General features: G+C 40.4%; 1 protein-coding gene across 2 annotated transcripts in view; it reads left to right on the forward strand.

Annotated features, from left to right (window-relative positions):
• Window positions 1-22,627, forward strand: part of STARD8 (StAR related lipid transfer domain containing 8) — a 227,086-nt gene that overhangs the window by 188,201 nt on the left and 16,258 nt on the right. For both annotated transcript variants that reach the window (XM_073556103.1, XM_073556104.1), the window contains exons 2-6: window positions 7,397-7,468; window positions 14,712-14,793; window positions 15,896-15,959; window positions 16,186-17,420; window positions 20,901-21,074. In XM_073556103.1, the coding sequence (XP_073412204.1) occupies window positions 15,903-15,959; window positions 16,186-17,420; window positions 20,901-21,074 (1,466 nt within the window). In that variant the 5' untranslated portion in view covers window positions 7,397-7,468; window positions 14,712-14,793; window positions 15,896-15,902. The remainder of the gene's footprint in view (window positions 1-7,396; window positions 7,469-14,711; window positions 14,794-15,895; window positions 15,960-16,185; window positions 17,421-20,900; window positions 21,075-22,627) is intronic.

Here is a 22,627-nt window from a genome sequence, read left to right on the forward strand (position 1 = left end):
CAATGGTCACTGGAGAACACGTTCAAAGTGAGCTTGGCCTTGGCCGAGGGGCATAAAGGTTGCGTATATGTTCCTTTCTGGATACGCCACAGTCCTTCATATAATAATAATAATAGCTGACATGTGAACTCCTCAGGCCTAAAACTGTATTTCCATCATCACTGGATATATAATATTTCTTTGTCTTTATATTTAGCCTCTGTAGATCCCTGGCTACTTTTTCACATTGCCTGGTGTCCATTCAGGCCGTGTTTACACGGTTTCCGTAGAAGAACCACGCAAGTCGTCTTTAGGGAATGGAGCGGGCACAATCCTGATATAGTTTGCGTAGGCTACACTCACACCGGAGTTTGGACATTTAGTTTGTCTTTTCCATTTTTAGGAACAGTCAAACAGAACTCATATTCACACATTTCCTTTGCAGAACTGATGCAAACGAAGGCAGAAGGACACAGATTACTATGGAATTTGTGTGGGTTTCGTTACATGACCATTTGTTTAGAACAGCAAAAAAATTCTGCATGATGTGAGTTTTCTTCCGCTACATAATGAAAACCAGGTCACCATAATTATATTGTAGTTCCATGTCCTCCATTAATGGGTTCCTCTGGACCGGTTGTACTCCTTTCCACATTATATTTTACACCAGGGCTAAATTTCTTGTGCTTTTTTGCTTGCTCAGTTATAAATGGCAAATCTGGATCCCCACCTCTGCCGTGCATCTGTGTTTTTGTGCTCCAGAAATATTGGAGAACCACAGTGGTCAAGCAATATTTACTGATGACTTGTAATACAGTATATGAGGCAGTTTGTCATTTTATCCACACCTCTTAGTTTAAAGAGAATCTGTTACCAGGTTTTGCTATATAATCTGAGGACAGCATGCGATAGGGGTTAAAACGCAGACTTCAGCAATGTGTCACTTATCGGGCTGCGTTTTTTTCCTTAGAAGGAAGCTTTTATCACTAGGACATTATCACTGACTGCTGAACTCCGCCCTTTCCTGTGATAAGAAGCTCACTGTCTATAGACTATGTATATAGAAAGAGATGGTCCGTGAGGGGTTAGATTTCTGAGCTCTGCTGTATGATACCTCTAAGAACTCTTTGTCTCAACTGCTGTGTCCAGTAAACTAAGTGAGACATCCCTGGATTCAGTATCTCTTCTCCTACATTATGCTGCTTTCAGATGAGGTAGCAAAAACCTGCTGACCGATTCCCTTTATTAATGAACCTTACTTTGTATTGGGGATAGAGCTGCAGAGGCTTTCGCTGTTGAGTTCGATAAGGCTGTAGATTACATGTGGCAAGGATAACAAGTCACCATTCCTGTGCTGTTAACACATCGCTGTTTAGACCAATGACTGACAGCTGATCTTATACAGAATGTCTGGATTCACTTAGTTTTGATACTTAAATATTTTTGTCATATATTTAGTAATGAGTATAATGAACAACATCCATCTTGCCTTCTTGAGCCTTTCTTGGCCAGTGATATACCTTGGACTTTTGGTGTGGCTCGGGTATAACGACATTGTGCTCTTTCTGGACTTTGTTCTTTTTTGATGACTTTTAGTCCTGACTTTGGCATTACAAATAGAGGTGAGCACAAATGTTGTGAAGTTTAGAATTGGTGCGTCACCAGACCCTTCTATTTTTCAGGGTCCATTTAACTCAATGTTGGAAAGAGTCATTGTAAGACTTCACACTGGACGTGACGAATGTGAGTGCAATAAGCATAGCCAGTGGTTAAGTGGAGCTGTTCCTAAGGAAAAATGAAGACAAAAAAAACAGAAAATATATATATATTTTTTTTCTAACCTCATTCAAATTTTTTAAAGAGCAACTAAACTTTCATTATTTTATTTTTCTACAATTTTGTCCAGAATGGAAAGATCTTACCTTTGCAGTTTCATTTTAGTTAGTGGATTTTCCATCTTTCACTGCTTAATTGAGGGAATCTTGCTGTTAATCTACATGACGTCTGTAGTCCTGCCCTGTTAACAGGAAAAGCAGGAGCAGTCAATGACCCGCATAGGGTACAACAGATGGGTAATTGCCTCTGTTAGCAACCACATGCCTTTTTTTTCTAAAGTCCTGGATATCCTCTTTAATTACTTGTCTTGATATCCGAACATACTCTTTTGGAGTACAGATGATGGCAGTGATGGGTGAGCATCCGCCTTCTCTTCTGATTGTTGTGCTTATTAGGCCGGGATCACACATTCAAGAAACTCGGACGAGTCTCACATCTTAATACCCGGCACTGCCGCCGTCACTCGGGAGTGGAACGTGCAGCTGCATGTATTTCTGTGCAGCCGCAGGCTCCGCTCCCGAGTGCCGGCGGCAGTTTCAGGTATTAAGATGCGACACTCGTCCGAGTTTCTCGTATGCTTGATCCATCCCCAAAGTTGCCATAGGCTGCACACATACCCATCGTACCCAACGTGCCAGTGCACATGGCTAATTTTCCACTCAGATCAATGATCTGCGTGGAAAAATCAGTGTCCACTACTTTAGTTCGATTTATGAACTACACTAGTGCATATAAATAGCAGGCATCTCCAGCACAGGGAGCCAGTCACGTCCACAATTTGCTGGACTTTTTTCCACAGTCTGAACCTGGCCTAAGTGAACCACAGATGCTGAGCTGACCCTTTATTGTCATCATCTGTACTCCAAATGAGTACTCTGATAGAAATGTAGCTAAAGGCAGGGGAATAGACTGGGGAACAGCAAGGGTTTGGAGGACACCGACATGCAATTTATTTTACAGGAATTATGAGAAATCCTTTTAATAAAGTGATTTACAAAGTTTTATAACTTTTCATGCTGGACAAAATTATTAAAAAGGAAAAAGTTTAATTACCATTTAATCCTTGGCAAGTATGCCATAACAGTAGATGCCACCTTCCAACATCAGCTGATCTCGGTACAGAATTACAAGTGATGCACACTACTATTCCTCCCAATAAGCACCATTTATCCTGTGCTCTTTGTAGGACCAATATGGAGATGCAGGGCAGCCATGCTAATAACATCTTCTGGTAGAGGCCATATTTCTGAGAGATGGTATATATGCACTGGCTAACTTTTAGGAAAAAGTAAACACTTCTACCAACATCCAATTTGATTTAAAGGTGTTATCCAGCTTTAAGTGATGACATCCCATTAACAACATGTCTGTCAAAATGTAAGTCAGCCAATAGTCAATGTAAGCCTAGACAAGTTAGTCTGGAGATTCACCGAATTTATCATTTAGCATAGGCCACTATGATCAATATGGCACATTTTCAGATTGTCTGTTTGCTCTGTGTAAATATTGATTAGTGAATCTGTCCAGTTGTCTTCACTGTAAATCGGCCAGCGACCATCTTTTACACTCTCTTGTTTTTCCCCATTAAGTCATTTCCTTCAAACTATCATTTCCTTTGAAGTCTCCAGTCTGAAGATACACCCTATTCATGCAAACATAAGCTTTGTATAGTACCATACCACAGTTACATAAGGTTGTCCTGGATTGAAAAGTGTTTATTTTTTGTTCTTGAGGTTGTGTTGATTCAACTTTTTTATTTGAGTCTCCATGAATCCTTTGTGATGTATGTGCTGCAGTGTTGGTATATCCAATGTGATTTAAACAGCAGTCTGTGTCTCCTATGTGATGTATATACAGCAGTCTCAGTGTACCCTATGTGATGTGTATACAGCACTCAATGTATCCTATGTGAACTATATATAGCAATCTCAGCGTGTCCTGTATAGTGTGTGTATATAGCCGTCTTGGTGCATCCTGTTATGTATATACACCAATCTCAGTGTCTCCTATGTGATGTATATATAGAAGTATTAGCTGCACGGCATGTAAAGCAGAGCGACATGTAGGGTGGAACTGGGTTGGGAGATGACGAGTTGGAGAGCTGCTGGGCGGGATTTGATGGGTAATGATGTCATTCTGTAATTCCCGGGAAATCAGAGACTGAATTCTTGTCTACATATTAGCCTTACCTCTAATCATTCCAGGTCTACTGGGACAGTCCAGAATTTGGTTAGCTGTCCTACTGTCACTGCAAGTGAGGATATTTCCCAACTGTAGCTGTATTTGTGTCCTACTGACGCAGAGAGGTGAATATGATGGTGGAGCAGAGCAGACGCCATTGTGGGGGCATCATACTGTGTTTGTAGAGAAATATACTGTGGGGGGCACCATACTATGTGTGGGTGGAATATACTCTTGGGGCATCTTACTGTTTGGTGGAATATACTGTGGGGACATCATACTCTGTGTGTGTGAGGTGTGAATGTACTTTGGAGACCTCACATTGTGTATCGAAAGACTGAGGGCATCATACTGTGTGCGGGGCCATAAAGATGGTACCACACTGTGGGGAAAGCATTAATGGGCTTCACCGGGAGCAATGCATCTCTCGTCCCTGTTTTTTAAAGTTGGGATGTGTGACTATTAGCGTGTGTACTGGACTGTTTATCAGACTCGAGATATCATGACCCAACTTCTTAATACATAGGGAAGTATATAGATGTATGTGAGGTGGAATGAAATAAATGACAAGAATATTGATGTTTTTTGAGCATCATACATGCAAAGAAAGAACAAAAGCTTCATTAAATACGGTAGAACCTGCCCCACAATATATTATAGCCTTTATTACAATAAAGCTCTGTCTCCTCTGCTCTGACATTAGAGCCCTGCTATTCAGTTAGGAGCGGCACAATGAGAAGTGGCCATGGCTTCCAGCTTGGCCAAGGCTTGGAAACATTTGTTTCTTTCTAATGTGGCTTCCATCTCTCCATTCTGCATATATATTAAGCAGGCTGTGATGAACTGTACGTTACAGATAAGTGAAGGTATAGCATGCTTTTCACACTTTTTTTTTTTTTTTTTTTATTTTTCCTGCTGTTTTTTTTCCCACTAGTACAAGGCTCTGGTTTTCATAAACCCTTTACTCCTCCTGCATATATATATAAAAGCTTCTAACCAGAACCTCAATGAGCGCCTCGATCGCTGTCGCTGCACTGTGCGGAGACCATCATGCAGTACTGGCTTTGTAGGAGGCAGGGTACAAGGTGTATGTCTAGACATCTAAGGGGGAAAAACTAATTAAAAAAGCCATATGGGGGGAGAGGGGTTGTTACAAGAAATTGCACATGTTTTTAATATACAGCTTGGCACAGCTTAGATTGCTGACTTCTTACATGTTTTTTTTTGTGCTTGATCTTTGGTATTGCATTAGAGGTCATGCATTTTTGTTCAGAAATATTAAACACATTTTTATAGCCGCTAATATAGAGTAACTTTTTTTGTTTTTTTTTAAATCATTAGGGAAAATGGGAACGTTTTTGTAATCTTATTAGAGAAATCGTCTTCTTTCTTCTCCAGGACTGAGCATTCATTCTCAAAATTCTCAATTCCCGGGTAAAAATTTGTATTCAGTGAAGACAGATTACTTACTAAGAGAGGATATGACAGTTGGTGCTCATAAAGTTCTATGGAGAACTTAACTATCATTTCAGGAGAACTTGCAACAGGATGTCTGTGTCTGCCTACAGCTCCTCCTCCCCTTTCCACAGAATTTTAAAAGCACCAGTTGTCATCTCCTATATTGATTTATGAAAATTAAAATAATGGTTTACTTTTTTTTGTTTGCTTGGGATACCATTTCAGGCTTTACATGTAATGAAAGAGTTAAAAATGGGCAAGTATCAGAAAATAAGTGAGAAAATGTGATGGTTAGACGATGGGATCAGAGTAGCACAAGTCCAATACATGGGCTTATATCTCACTACTGTACTTACAGGGTTAGTAAGATCTCCTAATATGAGGGGCTTATTCATGTTATGGTGGATCGATTTATTATTGATGAGTGAACGTGCTGGGATAAGGTGTTATCTGAGCATGCTCGGGTGCTAGCCGGGTGTCTTCGGCATGCAAGAAAAATATGCTGGAGTCCCTGCGGCTGCATGCCTCACGGCTGTTAGGCAGACCCTGCATGGGTTGCGGCTGTCGAACAGGTGCGAGGACCCGAACATATTTCTCAAGCACACCCAAGACACTCGGGCATACTCACTCATCACTAATTATCATAAATATGTGTGTAAATGATTTAATAGAATATTTGCCAGTGACCGTTTCCAGGTGGGTGTCCAGACTTTACTCTGGTCCATGAAGTTCCTGAGAGAATTGCTTTGTATAACTTGCTTGTTGCATTGTAATGTAAATGGCATCCTGCCGGCAGTGTACGGGTTAAGTGCGCTTCCCAATAGGTGTTGCTGCAGATGTTGTTCGGTATCCATGTTACAGTGAACATGCTTTCCCAGTGCCTGGCCTCCGATGACATATGCCTGACTGCAGGAACATGCTTCACTGACATTACTGGCCTCTCCAGCTTTGCTCTCGCACTCTGGAGGCTTACAGTCTGAGCCAGACTCTTGTAGGACATGGGCCCTTAGAGGCATGTTGGGTCTAGCCTTACTTCATAGATGAAGTCATGTTCACCAGTGTCTGACCTGACTTGTGTGCTCTGATTTATAGGCTATTGGGCTACAGAGGAACATTCATGCATATTTGACATAGGAAATGCCCCAGTGTAATGATAGCCTCCTGACAACATTCCTACAAGTGACTCAACAGCAGAGTCTGGTGGCTTTCCAGCCCCAGGCCTCCAGCTCCAGGCGATCCTCTTTCATATGTGTCATCCACAGTTATTTTCTTGCTGCAATGGTTACGTTTACATTCTAATATAGCTGAAAGAAGTCAGAAAAGGGCAATGTGCACCTCTCCGAGTAGTGTTGTGGACATTTCACCCTTCAGCATGCTTGAAAGTGATGATCTAAATGTGAGGGACGGGTTGTGATCGTCTTCTCTCATCTCCTACTGGAAAATATTTAGCAGTGGAAACTATTTGTTGGAGAGTAAGGGAGGGGATATAAACGTGCTGGAGTGGGAGAATCACCGTGGGCCCTACAAATGATAAGCAAATCCGCTGACATGTCCCCTTATAATACAAGACCTTCTCCATGTCAGTTACAATGTGGGGGGTAGTGAGCGCCTGTAATAAATTAGTGTGTCCGTACTATAATGTGAAGTACGGCTCAGAACAGCAAACCTGCCTGCTTATGGTGAAAGCAGAGGAAGACCTTTGTCATCCACAATGGTTATCGCCAAGCTTTTCGAAATTACACACCTACCAGATGACTGCATTGTCTCGATGATGATGGACCAGAAGTGGACACCTCAAGGACTCCTCTGTGCCCCACTTTATAATATCAGTCTGTTCAGTTTTCACTAAATGTGAAAGTTTCAGAAATGTATATGGCTGAAGTGTGACATGTAGGGCATGATATTGTGAACATAATCTTACATATGCTTTCTTCTTCTTCAGATATTGAGGCCAAGAAGGCTTGTGACTGGTTGCGGGCTGCGGGGTTCCCCCAGTATGCGCAGTTGTATGAAGGTAATAATCACTATGCCATTATCTGTGATCACAAGGGGCGTGCACTGCTTCGGGATCTGATGTCAGGGTTGGGGGGGACGCTGGTACATGATGGGCAGTATGGGTGCCATGGCAACTGTCCTACCCAGCAAGTATTGGTTGCATGTTCGGGACCCTACATAATACTTGCTGGGTATTAGTATCTCTCTAACACAATGTCCGGTTGGGTGGGAAAGTTTGCCTGGATAAGCGTTTAAGAAAAAAAAAAAATGTCTTTTCCTCCAAAAACAGTGACCCTATGCACAAACTATATGTGGTACTGCAACTGTCACATATATTCAACTTGTTAACAGTTTGGTGAATAAATGGTTAAAGTCCTGACACGGCAGTGATTTTCTGGGCCCCATATTATGTGCATGGTTTCCTTTCCTTTCCATGTGGCTTTTTATCAATGTAAAATAATGCATATCCTGTAAAATACTCAGGACTAGTTACCAGATAAAAATATAGTGGTTTATTTGCTTACTTCCATCAAAGAAAGGTTATTACAGAAAAACAGGTGAATAAAAATAGGTGAAAGAGAAATTGTCCATTAGATCATGTTCTGAGATCCCACATGGCAAAAGCAACATGTATTCTTCTTCTCTCCGAGATCCTGAATAGCAAATGGCTGCTGTGTCTCAGTTCGGCTTCTCACATCGCCAGCTGTTAAGTCATGTCATCTTGCGTCTGTCTCTCATGATGGTGAGGGAAGAAGAGAGCACCCTCTACAGTTAGCCATGAATTATATACGTCTCTTGAAACACGTGATCTCTACATATATGGAGCTGTCTTTCTACCATGAGCCAAGCTTAAAAATAGCCTATGTCATGTAAGCTAAAGCATTCTACAGAACTGGGTCTAATAAGAAATTAACGGATTATTAATATTTAACAATTCCCCCTTTTGAGGGAGACAGACATTAATTGGAACCCTCAAATATAACAAGATCTTCTTTCTTCTTTTCTTCTTCTTTGACAAAATAATTTAATATCAATAATAATAATAATAATAATAATAATAATAATAATATTAGATTACCGTTATAAGTACTCAATGACATAATTGATGTGAATTCATGTTATGGTAAGCCGTGAACAATATTCATATAAAATATGTATAATTATACTTCCCTAAGTCTAAATTGAAGCATCTCAGGTCCAGTCATCATCATCTGATGTCATCTGGTCTTCATTTTGATGTCTTCTGTCTTCTTCTTGGTTCTTTTAAAAATACAGTTTTCTTATAGCATATAGATGTGTTGTGTATCAAATCAAAGTCCATAATTTCAAATGTTAATACGAAAACAAAGTCTATGCAGCTTTAATATCTGTGCAGTGTTATCTTTAAAAACCTGGGCTTACATTGGCTCGCCTTGGATATTCTGGAATCCTCCATCGGTACTGGTCTTTGAACAGGTGTGACGTCTTTGGTCAGCAAAGCAAGGGTTAAAATGACTCTTCCTTGCTAAACATAGCACCATAACCAGTCCTTGTCCTAATGCACAGGACATATGTCAGGGTTGTAGCTTCCTGATAATTACCTTCATTGTTCACCAGCTTTCATCGAAGCTTTTCAGGTGATTGAAAACCTCTGGAACTTGATAAGAACGTGATAACACCGTTCATCTCAGCATCATAGGATCATCGTCCTCTGGTTGTCAGGTTAGACACTTTAATTGTGACTGTCGGTGGTGGATACTGCACTTGTGACTGTCAGTGGTGGATACTGCACTTGTGACTGTCAGTGGTGGATACTGCATTTGTAATTAACACAGTCTATTACTCAGTAATCATAGCTTTGTTACCTTCTGGGACTTCTGGATCGCGGCATTCTTCTTCTTGCAACTGATAAAAATCAATGAAGTTTAGAAATGTGAAAAGTCTTTATTAACATAATTTCAGTATCTTGCTTGAAGTCTTCATTCCCTATTCTATACCAAATCTGGTAATTTCCCTATCCCATAATATCACAGCGTACCATAGCAATCAGTAATATCCATATAATTATTATCAGAATTTGTACTGTATATGGATTTCAATATTTGAAATAATAAACCAATAATAAGTGATAATACATTATTATCCATTTTTTCATGTGATAGAACATTTTTATATCATAGGTGTAATTACCTTTTTCAACCCATAGGTGTCACTGTGTTTTATGTAACCAGTGTTTTCATCTTTATTAATAAGGAATATATTTATTATACTAATAATATGTAGGAATGTATAGCCATGAACCAAAATAAGAATATATGAGTGAGCGAATGAATGAATAAAAGAATTGTTGCATATAACTCAGAAGTGAAACATTTTCCTTAGTAATAGAACCATATAATTGCTATATTTAATGAAGCAATATTCTCAGTAGATATTACTTTACTAAATATTGGTGAAAGAATTAAAAATAATGAAAAATAAGAATGAAAAATAAGAATAAGAATAAGGCCTTTATGTTGATGCAGAGTAGTTATGTCTTCAAATTATGCAACTTTGCATGTAATTCCTCTTAGTGTAAAGAAATGACTCTTTATAATACTTGTTATTATACCCAATACTTATACCATTGTACCTTATTAATATTTTTTCCTATTAAAATGTGTGAAGAAGAAGTATTAATCAAATGTGATTATGTAGTCAGGATAACAAACATATTTCTCCCTTAATACCAAAAAATATTGTTTCATGAAATAATTCATTTATCAAAACCAAAATTAAAAATAATTAATGTATAAATTATGTGAATTTATACCTGCTTATACCATTATTTGTCTGAAGATGTGTAACCATCAAAATTAATTTGAATATCATAAAATTATCCTTTGGAAAAATTAATTTAAATGTAACACACTTGGACAGAGAAGGAAGGTCCACTATTCCCAGATGCAGCTGGTGAATACCAGGCTCTGTGCTGGTGCCTGTTTAAAAGAGCTAAAGCTGATAAGGAAAGAATAGATTTTCTTCCTAAACTATTTTCTATTTTGTTGTGCGATTGCACTTATCCACAATTAACTAAATCAAGAAATAATAATTACTATAGAAATATAGAAATATATGTTGTGTAGATAATATTTCATTATGTATCTTAATATTCTAATTTCCTAAAGATAAAAGCTTTGGGGTTTTTTTTTTTTTTCTCTCATGCATTCAGGATCCTGAGGTCTCACAAACGTATCACATTACTCGCTCAGCAGCTGCTCATACACTCAGTCACTGTCACTCAGACTGTGTCACATATTAAGTTTAATACACGTATTTTAACCCAAATTATCCTAATTATCAATGCATTGTAAACTATTTCAATTTAGTCTCTTAATATTTCTTTGAATATTCCCCCTTTAAAATTCTTTTCCTAAGGAACAGGGACATAGTATACTGGTATGGTATACTTATTATTAGAACAAGGTTGAAATTTTCACCTGTTGAGGTTGTCATTCAAACCATGCAGTAAAAAAAAACACACACCCAGAACATTTTAAAAAGCAATTGGTTATTTCCTTTTAAGGGTTTGATATATATATAAAATCATGCAATTATTGCAACTTCCTGTGTAAATAAAGACATAAATCCTTGGAAGAGAATTTTTCTCGATTAAGTCCTGCTTTGAAATGAAAATTCTAAGGAAACATAAAAAATAAGGTTAATATCATATAATTCTAAATATTATTACTGATGTAGATTTTAATTTTCATTAAAAAATACAGTTCTACTATTTCTACTTCTACAAACACTCTATATATACTGTATGACTATGTATATATCCACAAACCATAAAACTACAGGATTATACTCTATAAAATAATTACATATAACTCACTAATTGTATAACACTGTTACACAATATATATATTACTTTTTCTAACCAATTCCTACACCCATACTTATTTCTCTGCAAAAAATATCCTGAAAGGTTCTTGCCATTTTAAAGCTAATAGATTCTTGGAGCAGAGTATTCAGTTTACAGGCCATGATGTCACTCACCACCTGTTTCTGTCTGTTAAATTCGGCCATCTTTGTTACAGAAAGAAAATCAGAACTCATCATTTTTCTTAATTCAATTTGTGTCTTTTCGGTGTTCTTTTGCATCATTCCATATGGTTTATAACAAACATGTGATTTTCTTTTTCTTTCTTCGTAGATTTGATTTTGGGGAAATCTCATTTTAGAAGGCTTTGCTAATACAGGCTTCTGATAAGATTTTACTCTGCCTGTCTTCCCAAAATTAGCACAATTTACTTTCCTCTCACGATTCTCGTGTTTTCTGGCGAAATCAAGGAATTGCGCACATTCAAACAAAGAATCTTTTTGTGACGCAATAACACGTGATGCAGGATTTAGAAACCAAAATTTGCTTACAAAACTCCTTATGAGGGACGGTGTTTTGACATTCTCACTCAGCATTTTGTACAAACGTTCATATATGGACATGAATGTAAAAATACATTCCTTCCGACCAATCCTTAATTTTTGAAGAATATCAATATCTGGATGATTTTCATTTGATGAACAAAAAATGAGAATTTTTAATCTGTCCTTATCAGTTAAATTCTCATGTGTTTCACCAGATAACTTTAAAGACAATCTCCTAGCAAAATTTACAGGGATCCACATTTTGAACAACTGATTCTTCTCCTCGTTAGATAAATCAAAGTTATCAGAACAACTTTCAAAGATCTCAGAGTTTCTATAAACATCTATTTTGTTGTCATAAGCAGGAATTATTTGGCATATTTTTATCAAATTCTTCCTCACGCTATTTCGGGTTTGGGCCTGTGAGTCTTCTATTTTTAGTGGTACGTCTTTCCCTTGTACGTCCTCTACGTCAGTTCTGAAGTCTCCTCCTACGTCTCCATCTTGTTCCACGTCTGCAAGGTCACCTTCAATGACTGCTACAGACACTTGTAACTGTTTCTCCACATTACAGTGAATCTCGGGAATATCACTATCCTCTACACAATCATTTTTAGATTTCTCTGACACAGATCTATGAAATATATCTACCATCTGTAGAATATTTTTTAATCTCTCTCTTTCTCTATTGAAAAACTTAGAATCTAACCTCTGATTCTCGAGTTCACACTCGGCATATAAACTTAACCATAAAACTTCTGAATTAGAATTGTCTACAGACTTATATTTCAATTTACTCTGCTTAGCAAGACAATTAATGACATCCATTTTATCTTACCTTGAAATGTCTCAGCTCCTTTGATGGACAACGCTGGGTTCCTGTCTTCACACGTCTGGCTTAGGTCTGGTACTTTTGGCACTTGTAGTACTTCTCAATCTATCTGGTACTTCTTACTTCTAGGTTCCATGTGATTCTTGTAAGTAGTGGAATTCCCGATAACTTACACATATGATTTGACGTTAGCAAAGTCCAATCCCCCGTGTGCAAGTTGAGGGAAATCCGCAAAAAAAGTACAAAAATTCAGATCTGGCTGGCTCTCCAATGTAAAATAATGCATATCCTGTAAAATACTCAGGACTAGTTACCAGATAAAAATATAGTGGTTTATTTGCTTACTTCCATCAAAGAAAGGTTATTACAGAAAAACAGGTGAATAAAAATAGGTGAAAGAGAAATTGTCCATTAGATCATGTTCTGAGATCCCACATGGCAAAAGCAACATGTATTCTTCTTCTCTCCGAGATCCTGAATAGCAAATGGCTGCTGTGTCTCAGTTCGGCTTCTCACATCGCCAGCTGTTAAGTCATGTCATCTTGCGTCTGTCTCTCATGATGGTGAGGGAAGAAGAGAGCACCCTCTACAGTTAGCCATGAATTATATACGTCTCTTGAAACACGTGATCTCTACATATATGGAGCTGTCTTTCTACCATGAGCCAAGCTTAAAAATAGCCTATGTCATGTAAGCTAAAGCATTCTACAGAACTGGGTCTAATAAGAAATTAACGGATTATTAATATTTAACAATCAATGGGTACAGTTGGCGCGTATTCTTCCGGTGCTGACCTTGTTGCTTGGCACGGGGACACCGGCCTTTACTGCTTGCCTCTAACCAGTCTGAGCTCCGACACTCACACAGGGCTGAGAGTATGGGACCCAGCTCTTGAACAATAGCTGGAAGCATGGCATCATGGGGAAGTGTCAGGCCAACTATTGTCTTCCCAAGTGACTTCCAGATCACCCCCCTCCCGAAAACGGCTCCCAAATAAACAAAGACGACAGCAACTGCTAACAACCAAAGCTCATAACTAGGTGCAAAACCTTCCTTCCCGTTCCTGAGGGAAATGGTGAGTCAGCTGTAGATTCTGTTCTCTGTGAAGGGACATCCCAATGTAAGTGTATGACCGGGAGCAAAGCACAACCACATCAAATATTGCCTTATTCAATAGTTTTACACAGATGCAGGAATGGGGTAGCTCACAGACTTGGATGTGCACATGTATCCAAGCCCAGTTTTATAAATTGAGTGTAAATCTATAATACTGCCATATTGTACACCTACCTATAGAAATGCTGCTCCTGTACAGTGCACATATCACACACATCCATAAAAAGCCAGCCACAGAGCCCTAAGACCAGCACCATAGTGTGCCCACTATAACCTGCGCCTGCCTTGGGTTCCAGCTATGTAGCACTATTTTCTGTGGCCAGTGTCGGACTGGGGTGACAGGACCCCACCAGTAACCAACTCCAGGGCCCCACTTTTCAGCTACATGCAAATGTGACATCATCTTCAATCTCAAATGTATATAACAATGAACTGGTTAGATTGGTAAATGAATAAGACACCGCCTTTGTCTGTACATAGTGATTCAAGCATATTGTGCCAAGTACTGCTCATATAAGAGGGTGGTGGTCTACTCTTGCACTGGGACCCACTGGAGGATTCTCCTGTGGGCCAGTCTAGGGCACTGGTATAGAGGTCTAGTGTAGTAAAGGGTTTTTGCAAATTGTCTCTTCAGAGAGGACGAGGACTAGAACTCTAGTGCCACCTAGTAGCAATCCTAACAGTCAATGTCGACTTCCAATAGGTGACACTAGAGTTCTAGTCCTCTTCCTCTCTGAAGAGACAATTTGCATTTTTCCCAGAAGAGCATTGCGAAGTCTCCTTATCTCGGCAAGGAGAATCAATACTCCTAGGATATATATTTCTTTATAAGCTTTGGATTTTTTCTGATTCTATACTCCCTGCTTTCTTTCCATAATGGTTTTCAGTACATTTGTTGCAATCACCATTTGACTTTCTTCATCAGGTTCCCAGTTTCCAGTGGACATTGCATGTGTGAAGAGAGATCACAACTTTTTGGATCCAGATTCTCTTAAATCCCTCTGCAGGTATTTTACATGAAGTCAGGGGTAATGGGTTCCACTTGGGACGACGAGACCGTCATGCTTGTGCGGTGATGGCATAACCATTGCTTGCGCCAAGGTGTTTGTGACAAGCCTGGAAACCTGGATCAAGGCTGCAGAAGATAAAAAAAAAAAGTTACCCTTTAATAAATATGAACTTGCGTTATATATCCACTGTTCACAGGAATAAGGGGAAAAAAGAGTGGTTTTCTGTGACATGGTATGGCTCAGTCCTCAGATACCAGGGGGTTCTGTGACTGCTTTCTTGTAAGTTCCAACAATGGAAGTCACAAGTCACTAAAAGGCTCTTCTGCTATGTTTGTCAGCATGCTTGGGAACAGCATGGTCCGTTCTATGGACAGCCACTCACCTGAGGACAGATCTTCCTTGTCTGTGTATGTTCTTTGGCTACTTGGCTTTGATTAGTGGAAACACAGTTTATGCTTCTGTTGGACATAGCGTTTACTCCCAGACACCTTTCAGTGAGTCATCCTTAATTCCACCCCACCCTTAAGTCTCTTCAATTTTTCCATAATTCTCTAGCGTTCTCCTAATCATCATCTCATCCCTTGACTACAAATACAGGGTGTAATTACTGAAGCATAGTAGTAACATGGATCTGTATATATCCATCCATGCGTCCATATAACCCAGTAATGTTTGGGTAGACAAGTACTTGTTTCCTTTCTTGTATAGCTATGGGATATGGTGGCATTTAATGAAAATCATTTTGCGCCCTGGTAAGGGGATTTTCTCTTTAGGCGGGGTTCAAGCTTAACCCTTCCTGATGCCAGGGATTGTTAAAGCAAAACCGTGCGGCTCTGTGACTGCTAAGCACTACCTAGAGTTAAAAAAGGGATTTCTTTAGTGTTGTTAATCCCCCGGAGCAGCTAAATGTCAGCACAGGTTGTACGAAAGGAATTAACCCATTATCCCAAAGCAACTTCACAAACTCACAATAAGGTGACTGGTTGTGATCCCCAGAAAGTAGTCAGAGTAATCATTGATCTAGAATTGTGGTGTTTATAGCCAGAGAGTGGAGCACCTTGACCTTCACTTACACCCGTTTATGTCTTCTTGTTTGCAGGCGACTAATGACACTAAATTCATGTGCATCTATGAAGCTGGATGTTCATTATCACCGAAAACAGGTAAGCTAGTTTGGCAATATGAATCTTTAAAATTTAAAAAATAGCTTTCAGTTGAAGTCAATGCAGGGCAAGGGATATTTTTGAAAATTTCCAAAAAAGTTTTATGTAAGTCTGTAGCTCTGCATGTAGATATCTTCACGCATGATATGTCAGACCTATATTCATTTAGAAATCAATAAGAATTATACATTTTTTTTTAATTTTTTTAAAAAATTTTTCTACATAGAATGAAGACTCCGATGATGATCAGTGCGCGATCAGTGATCGCTGGGCATTCCAGAGAGACCAGGGACGCTGGTCTCGGCTGGACTCTATTGAACTGCTATCTCCGAAGTTTGAAGGGCCACCTACCATAAAAAGCACATCCAGTAGGGATAGTATATTAACGGACTTGAGCACAGAACTGGAGGCCACCTCTCTGCGCAGTGCGGGAAGTAGCCGAGGTATTCTGGACATAGTAGTAACTCCACCTGCAGAATTATCTTCTGGGCCTTGTTCCCCATCTGACAGTAAGCCATGCAGAAGTCTCAGCGATCAGTCTTTAGCTTCTCACTGTCGGGGGTTGAAGGAAAAATCGAAAAAAAGGAAAACAAAGGGCTTTCTTAAAAGGATGGAGTCTTTGCGAAAGAAGGATAAAGACAAAAAGGATCTTGCCACATTGCTTTCCAATGACCTGAAGCACTCAAGAGATGAAATACATTTCCAAAACCAGTGTGATAATGATGACGATGATGTGGACATTCATACGTATGATAAAGATTTCCTTCATCCTGGCTATAGGACTAAATGTTCATCTATTGGTAGTATTAGAAAACCACATATGGACGGTCTCTGTAGAGGGGTTTATTTGGAAGACTATAGTATTGTGGGAAGGGATGGTGTGAGACGCGAGTTATCACAAATGGTCTGTATCCCTATGGATCATAAGCCTGGAACTTTCCCAAGGTCTCTTTCTATTGAAAGTTTATGCCCCACAAGCCATGTACCTTTGGAAAGTTGGAAAATGGGAAGCAAATCTTTAGGACACTCGGTTTGTAGCAGTATGGACTCTCATGGACTAGAAGTGAGACACAGAAGAGGGTCATACAGTTCTATCGGAAGTCGTTCAAGCATATATGACAATGTACCCAATTCACTGACCGGTAGTGGAGATATTTTAGAACATGGAGGTAGTAGTGATCTTTTTGGCCATTTGGATGATGTTCTCAATCATGTAAAGGGTCTACAGAGGATGGTGGAACTTTGGTCACGAACTGTGTGTCCAGAGCTTGAAGAAGAGGAAACAGACTCTGGAGGTGAACAAGTTGGTCACCTTGCTTATGAAGAAAGATCAATTTCTGATGTTGGCACTTCAGCCAGTGATTTTGACAGCACTGGTAATTCTCTCAATGAAACAGAAGAAGGAGAAATGAGAGAGAGAAGGGACTCTGGAGTGGGGGCATCCTTAACTAGGCCATCAAGGTGAGTCAGCAGTAGACACTTTATTATATGCAAAACCTTCAGAGCCTCAACCTACACCTGACACAGCCAGTACATTTCAAATGAGAATATGCAATGATATTTCACAAAAATTGTATGACTTTTGTATGTTTGTTTTCCCAAATAGCTGTGAAAATTAAGTGACGATACGGCCATTTATCTTCTCAACCTCATGTGTGGGCATATGTATGTCCCAACACCTTTTTGTGAATGACAGGCATCTAATCTGCTTTCTTTTATAAAAGTTTTTCAGAGTATATGTTAAGAGGTGTATCCATTTTTCAGAGTATATGATATTGAGGTGTATCCATTTTAACATGGATGTGGACAGAGAAGCTCCATTAGTAGGGGACAATGAATAGATTGCCACCTGTGCTACTAAATGGAAGGACGTGAGTGGTGTGTGGGACCCAGCGTGTACATAATTGGGTTTGGGACAAATCGGGGACTGCTCTATACTCTCCACATTAGTCAGAGTGGGGATTGGCCAGTAACATATTTTGCTTGTACATTACCTGTTTGTGTGCACGTGTTCAAAGGAAACTAAGCAAAAAACAAGCAGTTTAAAGAATGTAAAAATGTGAAAATTGTAATTTCACAGCTTGTCTACTGATAGTTACGGGCCCCTAGTCTGATGGTTTTTCTTATTCCAAATTCTGTCAGTAGCAGCGTCATCAAGGATACCCAGTGAGGATCTAAATTGGATGCCGTTGCTGGCCCCTTGGCCATGTGTCCCTGGACTTTTGGCTGCCAATCACTGCTTAGGATTGTTTAGAAGCACATGATATCCCTTGCTAACCTGTGGCCCTAGGCGTTACAGGAGACTAGCAGCATCTCTGATCCCAATCACTAAGTTCCCAGGGGGCAAAGCATTTCTTGTGACACTTCTGTCGACTTTCTTCTTGCATGGATTATTTTTCATGCCACAGAGATATCTGAGTAATTTATTCTCTAATATTATTTTTTTTTTGAAGATTAAGATTAATTGCATATGAAAATATTGTTGTCTGCCCCTGCCATGCTCATATACAACCTGTAAAATACTTTAACACGGTTTAGAATTGCAGAGAGGACATTCTGTACATAGTATTGTGTGCAGAGGCGTAGCTAGGGTTTTGGTTCAAGGGTGGCGAAACTTCTGAGTGGGCCCCTAACCAGGTAACCTTGATTATAACTGGGTGACGCACCTTAATAGTGGAGGAGAACCTCAGCAGATGACCGCGCTGTTACTGAAAATAATTGCTATATAAAGACCAACATTGATATTACCGCCATATGGTCAGTGGTAAATACCAGTCCTACAGAACATACTGTATAAGAGATCACAGCACAGCTACAGATAATAACCTACCACTGACGTTCTTTCGGAAGGAACCGTTCACTTTTCACGTCTTTTCCATCTGGCCCAGACCGACATGACAACTTCTCCAGCCAGGACTTGGCTACAGAGAATACAACAAAGACACGTTTCACTTCTCACATTTTCAGCACTGTCCAAAATGGGACTATCCCCAACCTGCACAAACTCCTCATCCTGCTGATGCCCCATTGCTGATCCGCTGCTGTCGTATGTGACCCTATTAATGCACCTGCTGTGTGGCCCTGTGTGACCTCTAAATTTTAAAGCAACCCTCTAGAAAATACTAAGGCTGGGTGCAAGTGCCCTAGACAACAGTTCCCACATTTTGTCCCCTAGAACATAATGCTTTTTTTTTTTTTACTCTATATTGTAGAATGCACTCCCCATAGGCAGACTCTATACTGTACATAATGCACTCCCCATAGGCAGACTCTATAGTATAATGAATTCCACATAGGCAGCCTCTGTAGTGTAATGCACCCCCATAGGCAGCCTCTGTAATGTAATGCACCCCCATAGCCACCCTCTTTAGTATAATGCACCCGCATAGCCACCCTCTGTAGTATAATGTACCCCCATAGCCATCCGCTGTATATGCACCCCCATATCCACCCTCTGTAGTATATGCAATCCCATAGCCATCCTCTGTAGTATATGCAACCCCATAGCCACCCTCTGTATATGCACCCTCATAGTCACCCTCTTTATATGCACCCCCCCATAGCCACCCTCTGTATATGCACCCCCATAGCCATCCTCTGTAGGATGCATGTAGCCGACACCGCTGACCCTGCGATGACGGGCGGGGGGCCCACTGCTGGCACCGGGCCCCCCGCCTGCTCAGGGACCCATAGCGGCCAGACACTCCCTGCTCTGCCGCAAAGTGCACCCGTAGCGTAGCGCCGGGTGGGCCCCCTGAGAGCGCGGGGCCACCGCCCCCTCTGCCCCCCCCCCGGTAGCTACGCTACGGATTGTGTGCAAAAGGGGAAGAGGCAGCTATATGGCTAATATGTTCAGGTAATGCTTCTGTTCCCAGTGGATCTCTCTTCTAAGCTGTTTTTCTCTCATTAACATATCGTCTAATAAATAGCATTAATCAATATAAGAAACTGTAATGTATCTTATTAGAGAAAAATTCCTCTTTATCCACTCTTGAGACACTTCTTCCCCTCTGCCACCTGCATTTATCCCTTTGCATATAACATAGATCTACAGAGAAATCGGGATACATGCTGCAGCCCATAGAGGTCTATGGACAGCCAAGGTGGAGGAGGAGTAAGTTGCTGGAGAGAGCCTGCGGCAGAAATAACCATAAGCTGTTGCTTCAGCTCTTAGTGAGTGTTTTCCCTCACTCCAGAGCTGGGCTCACTGCTACACTGCTCAATACTGATGTGCTGCTTTTGGGGGTGTGCTGCAGACAGAGAGGGGAGCAGGATCTTCAATTTGTGCTGTGTATGGAAGACCTCAGAACATATAGTCCCCACCTACTGTAGGATGGAGTCCTGTGAAAACTGCTGTTGAGACTATAGTGGGACAACTGAAAAATTCCACAAGTTCCATCTCTGTTTATCAGCTGTATCTGAACTCTTTGGAGTAGACTAGCTGTGATGTCTCACATACACAGTACACTAAAACTGAGGGATTTTTTGCTTCTTTTACTGTATAATACATGTTCAGAAATAGTGAAAACTGCCATAATGAGCTGTGCGGCTGTGAATCCATCTCTTGAATAAACTTACCACTCACTAGCTTGAGTAGATCTGCCTGTCTTTTTTCTTCATTTTGCTCCTAACTCCCCCTCGCCTCTCCATAAATTATAATAGGAGGTGTAATCTTGCACCTTACTGAGCTGGCAGTCCATCTTCTTTGACCAAGATGGATTTGAACTGTTAGTAGTGGGTGAGTTTAATAGATGCAGGTGGTATAGGTGTCTCATAAGTGGAGACAAAAGGAGAACTGTCTTATAAGCTGTTTTACAAAGTTACTTATTTTTGCTTGTACTAATAAATTTGCTTACAGTTCCAAGACAGGAAAGTAACCATTTAAGTTGCAGCAGGGTTAATGTGCAGAATTTTTTGTCACTTACTCTCTCTCCCTGGCAGGAAGCTTCGCTGGCACAGCTTCCAGAACTCGCATCGGCCAAGCCTCAGCTCAGCATCCCTCGAGATTAACAGGCAATCTGCAGCTCAGCTCAATCTCCTGCAGAAGTTATCATTACTCAGACTTACTGCCATCATGGAGAAATACTCTGTGCCAAGCAAGCAGGGCTGGGCATGGTAAGTAGAGTTTGTGCTGTTTGCTTCCATCTGAAATATATTTTTCTGAGTTCTTGGCTCTGCCCACTGCACCGCTACAAGAAGATAAGGCGCTAACGCAGCTAGTCCACGGATGCCGAATTGTGCCAAAGTAATGCCAGTGTGATGGGCGCTGCCACCGTTCGGTCTACAATATGTCCATGTGCCACAGCCAGATTTTGCTGCAGGAATCAAGTGTAGAATTGTTCAATCTAATGGGGACTCGCCCCTAAAGATGGATGAGATTTTATCGCTGAAAAGATCATGTAAAACTGGAGCGAGTTCTTCCGGAGCAGCTTCTGTTAAATTAGAGTTTATTGATGCTTCATATGTCATGTTATGGTGTGTGCATGACGTCTTGCTAAATTATGGCAAACCGGTGGCTTGCGAATAAACTCTTTAAAGAGAAGTGATCATCAGAAAGTGACCCTTTAAATAAATCAGGTTTTTGTGTCAAAGGGGTGGTACGGCCTTAGGGTACAAGTCCGCACTCCCTCTGTGTCAGTTGTGTCCAAACTCCAGTCCTCATGGGCCCCCCACAGGTCATGGTTTCAGGATTTCCTTAGGTGTGCACAGGTGACTTGATAATACATCCATCACCTGTGCAATGCTAAGGAAATCCTGAAAACATGACCAGTGCAGACTAGAGTTTGGAAAACACTGCTGTGTGCAATTTGAGGATTCTCCGGAGCCGGGAGTGGTGGTCATGTGATCACAATGTGATATGCATACTCCTGGCCACATTCCAACTAGACTGCTTCCAGCCTCTCTCAATACACTTCCATTCCGCTCATCTGTGAGCGGGAGTATGCATCTCTCATACTTCTGGTCACAAGAACTGCTGGCACTGGAGAACCCATGCCTTGCGTGTGATGTGAGGAGTCACATGGAGTGACTGCAGACTTGTAATTTAAGACCAGACAACCCCATTAAATGTTCTTTTTGAAAATGTTTGACAGTGGTCGTTTTTTTTTTTTTTTTTGTCTTACATTTCACAGTCCGTATTCAATCTAAAAAAAAATAGAAATCTTGGAATTTTCATGTTAAACACTGAGGTTTTGTTTAGATTCTAATTACCTGTTTAAGGAAACAACACATGTACATAGCCATGATGATCAGACCCCAATCCTATCTTTTGTATAGAAGTGTCTCATTAGCATGTGCAAGCCAGGTCCGCTGTGACATCACCTTTTGTGAATGGTGGATCCCGTGTTACCAGCTCCTTCTTGAGGCGTTACCTGTCATTGTAATTCTGCCTCTGATGATAAGGAGCAAGCTGAAAACTTTTTATTTGATTCATTGTTAACACACAAGCCTGTTTTAAACAGTAGATAATTTTTTGATGATGGCTTCCTTTGATCATGATCAGGTTGTGGCCTGTCAGAATCGGATATAAGTAAAGTTGTATACATGCCCCCTCCCTCACCTTGTTTTACCAATGGACGTAATAGCTGCACGTACCTGATACGGTGTCCAAAACCACAAGACTTTATAAGCTCAGCCGGTTTTGTCGCCAATGGTAGTGAATGGAGAAC

This window comes from Dendrobates tinctorius, unplaced genomic scaffold (genome assembly GCF_039654945.1).
Source record: "Dendrobates tinctorius isolate UK_male_01 unplaced genomic scaffold, ASM3965494v1 ptg000231l, whole genome shotgun sequence".
Lineage (NCBI taxonomy): Eukaryota > Metazoa > Chordata > Amphibia > Anura > Dendrobatidae > Dendrobates > Dendrobates tinctorius.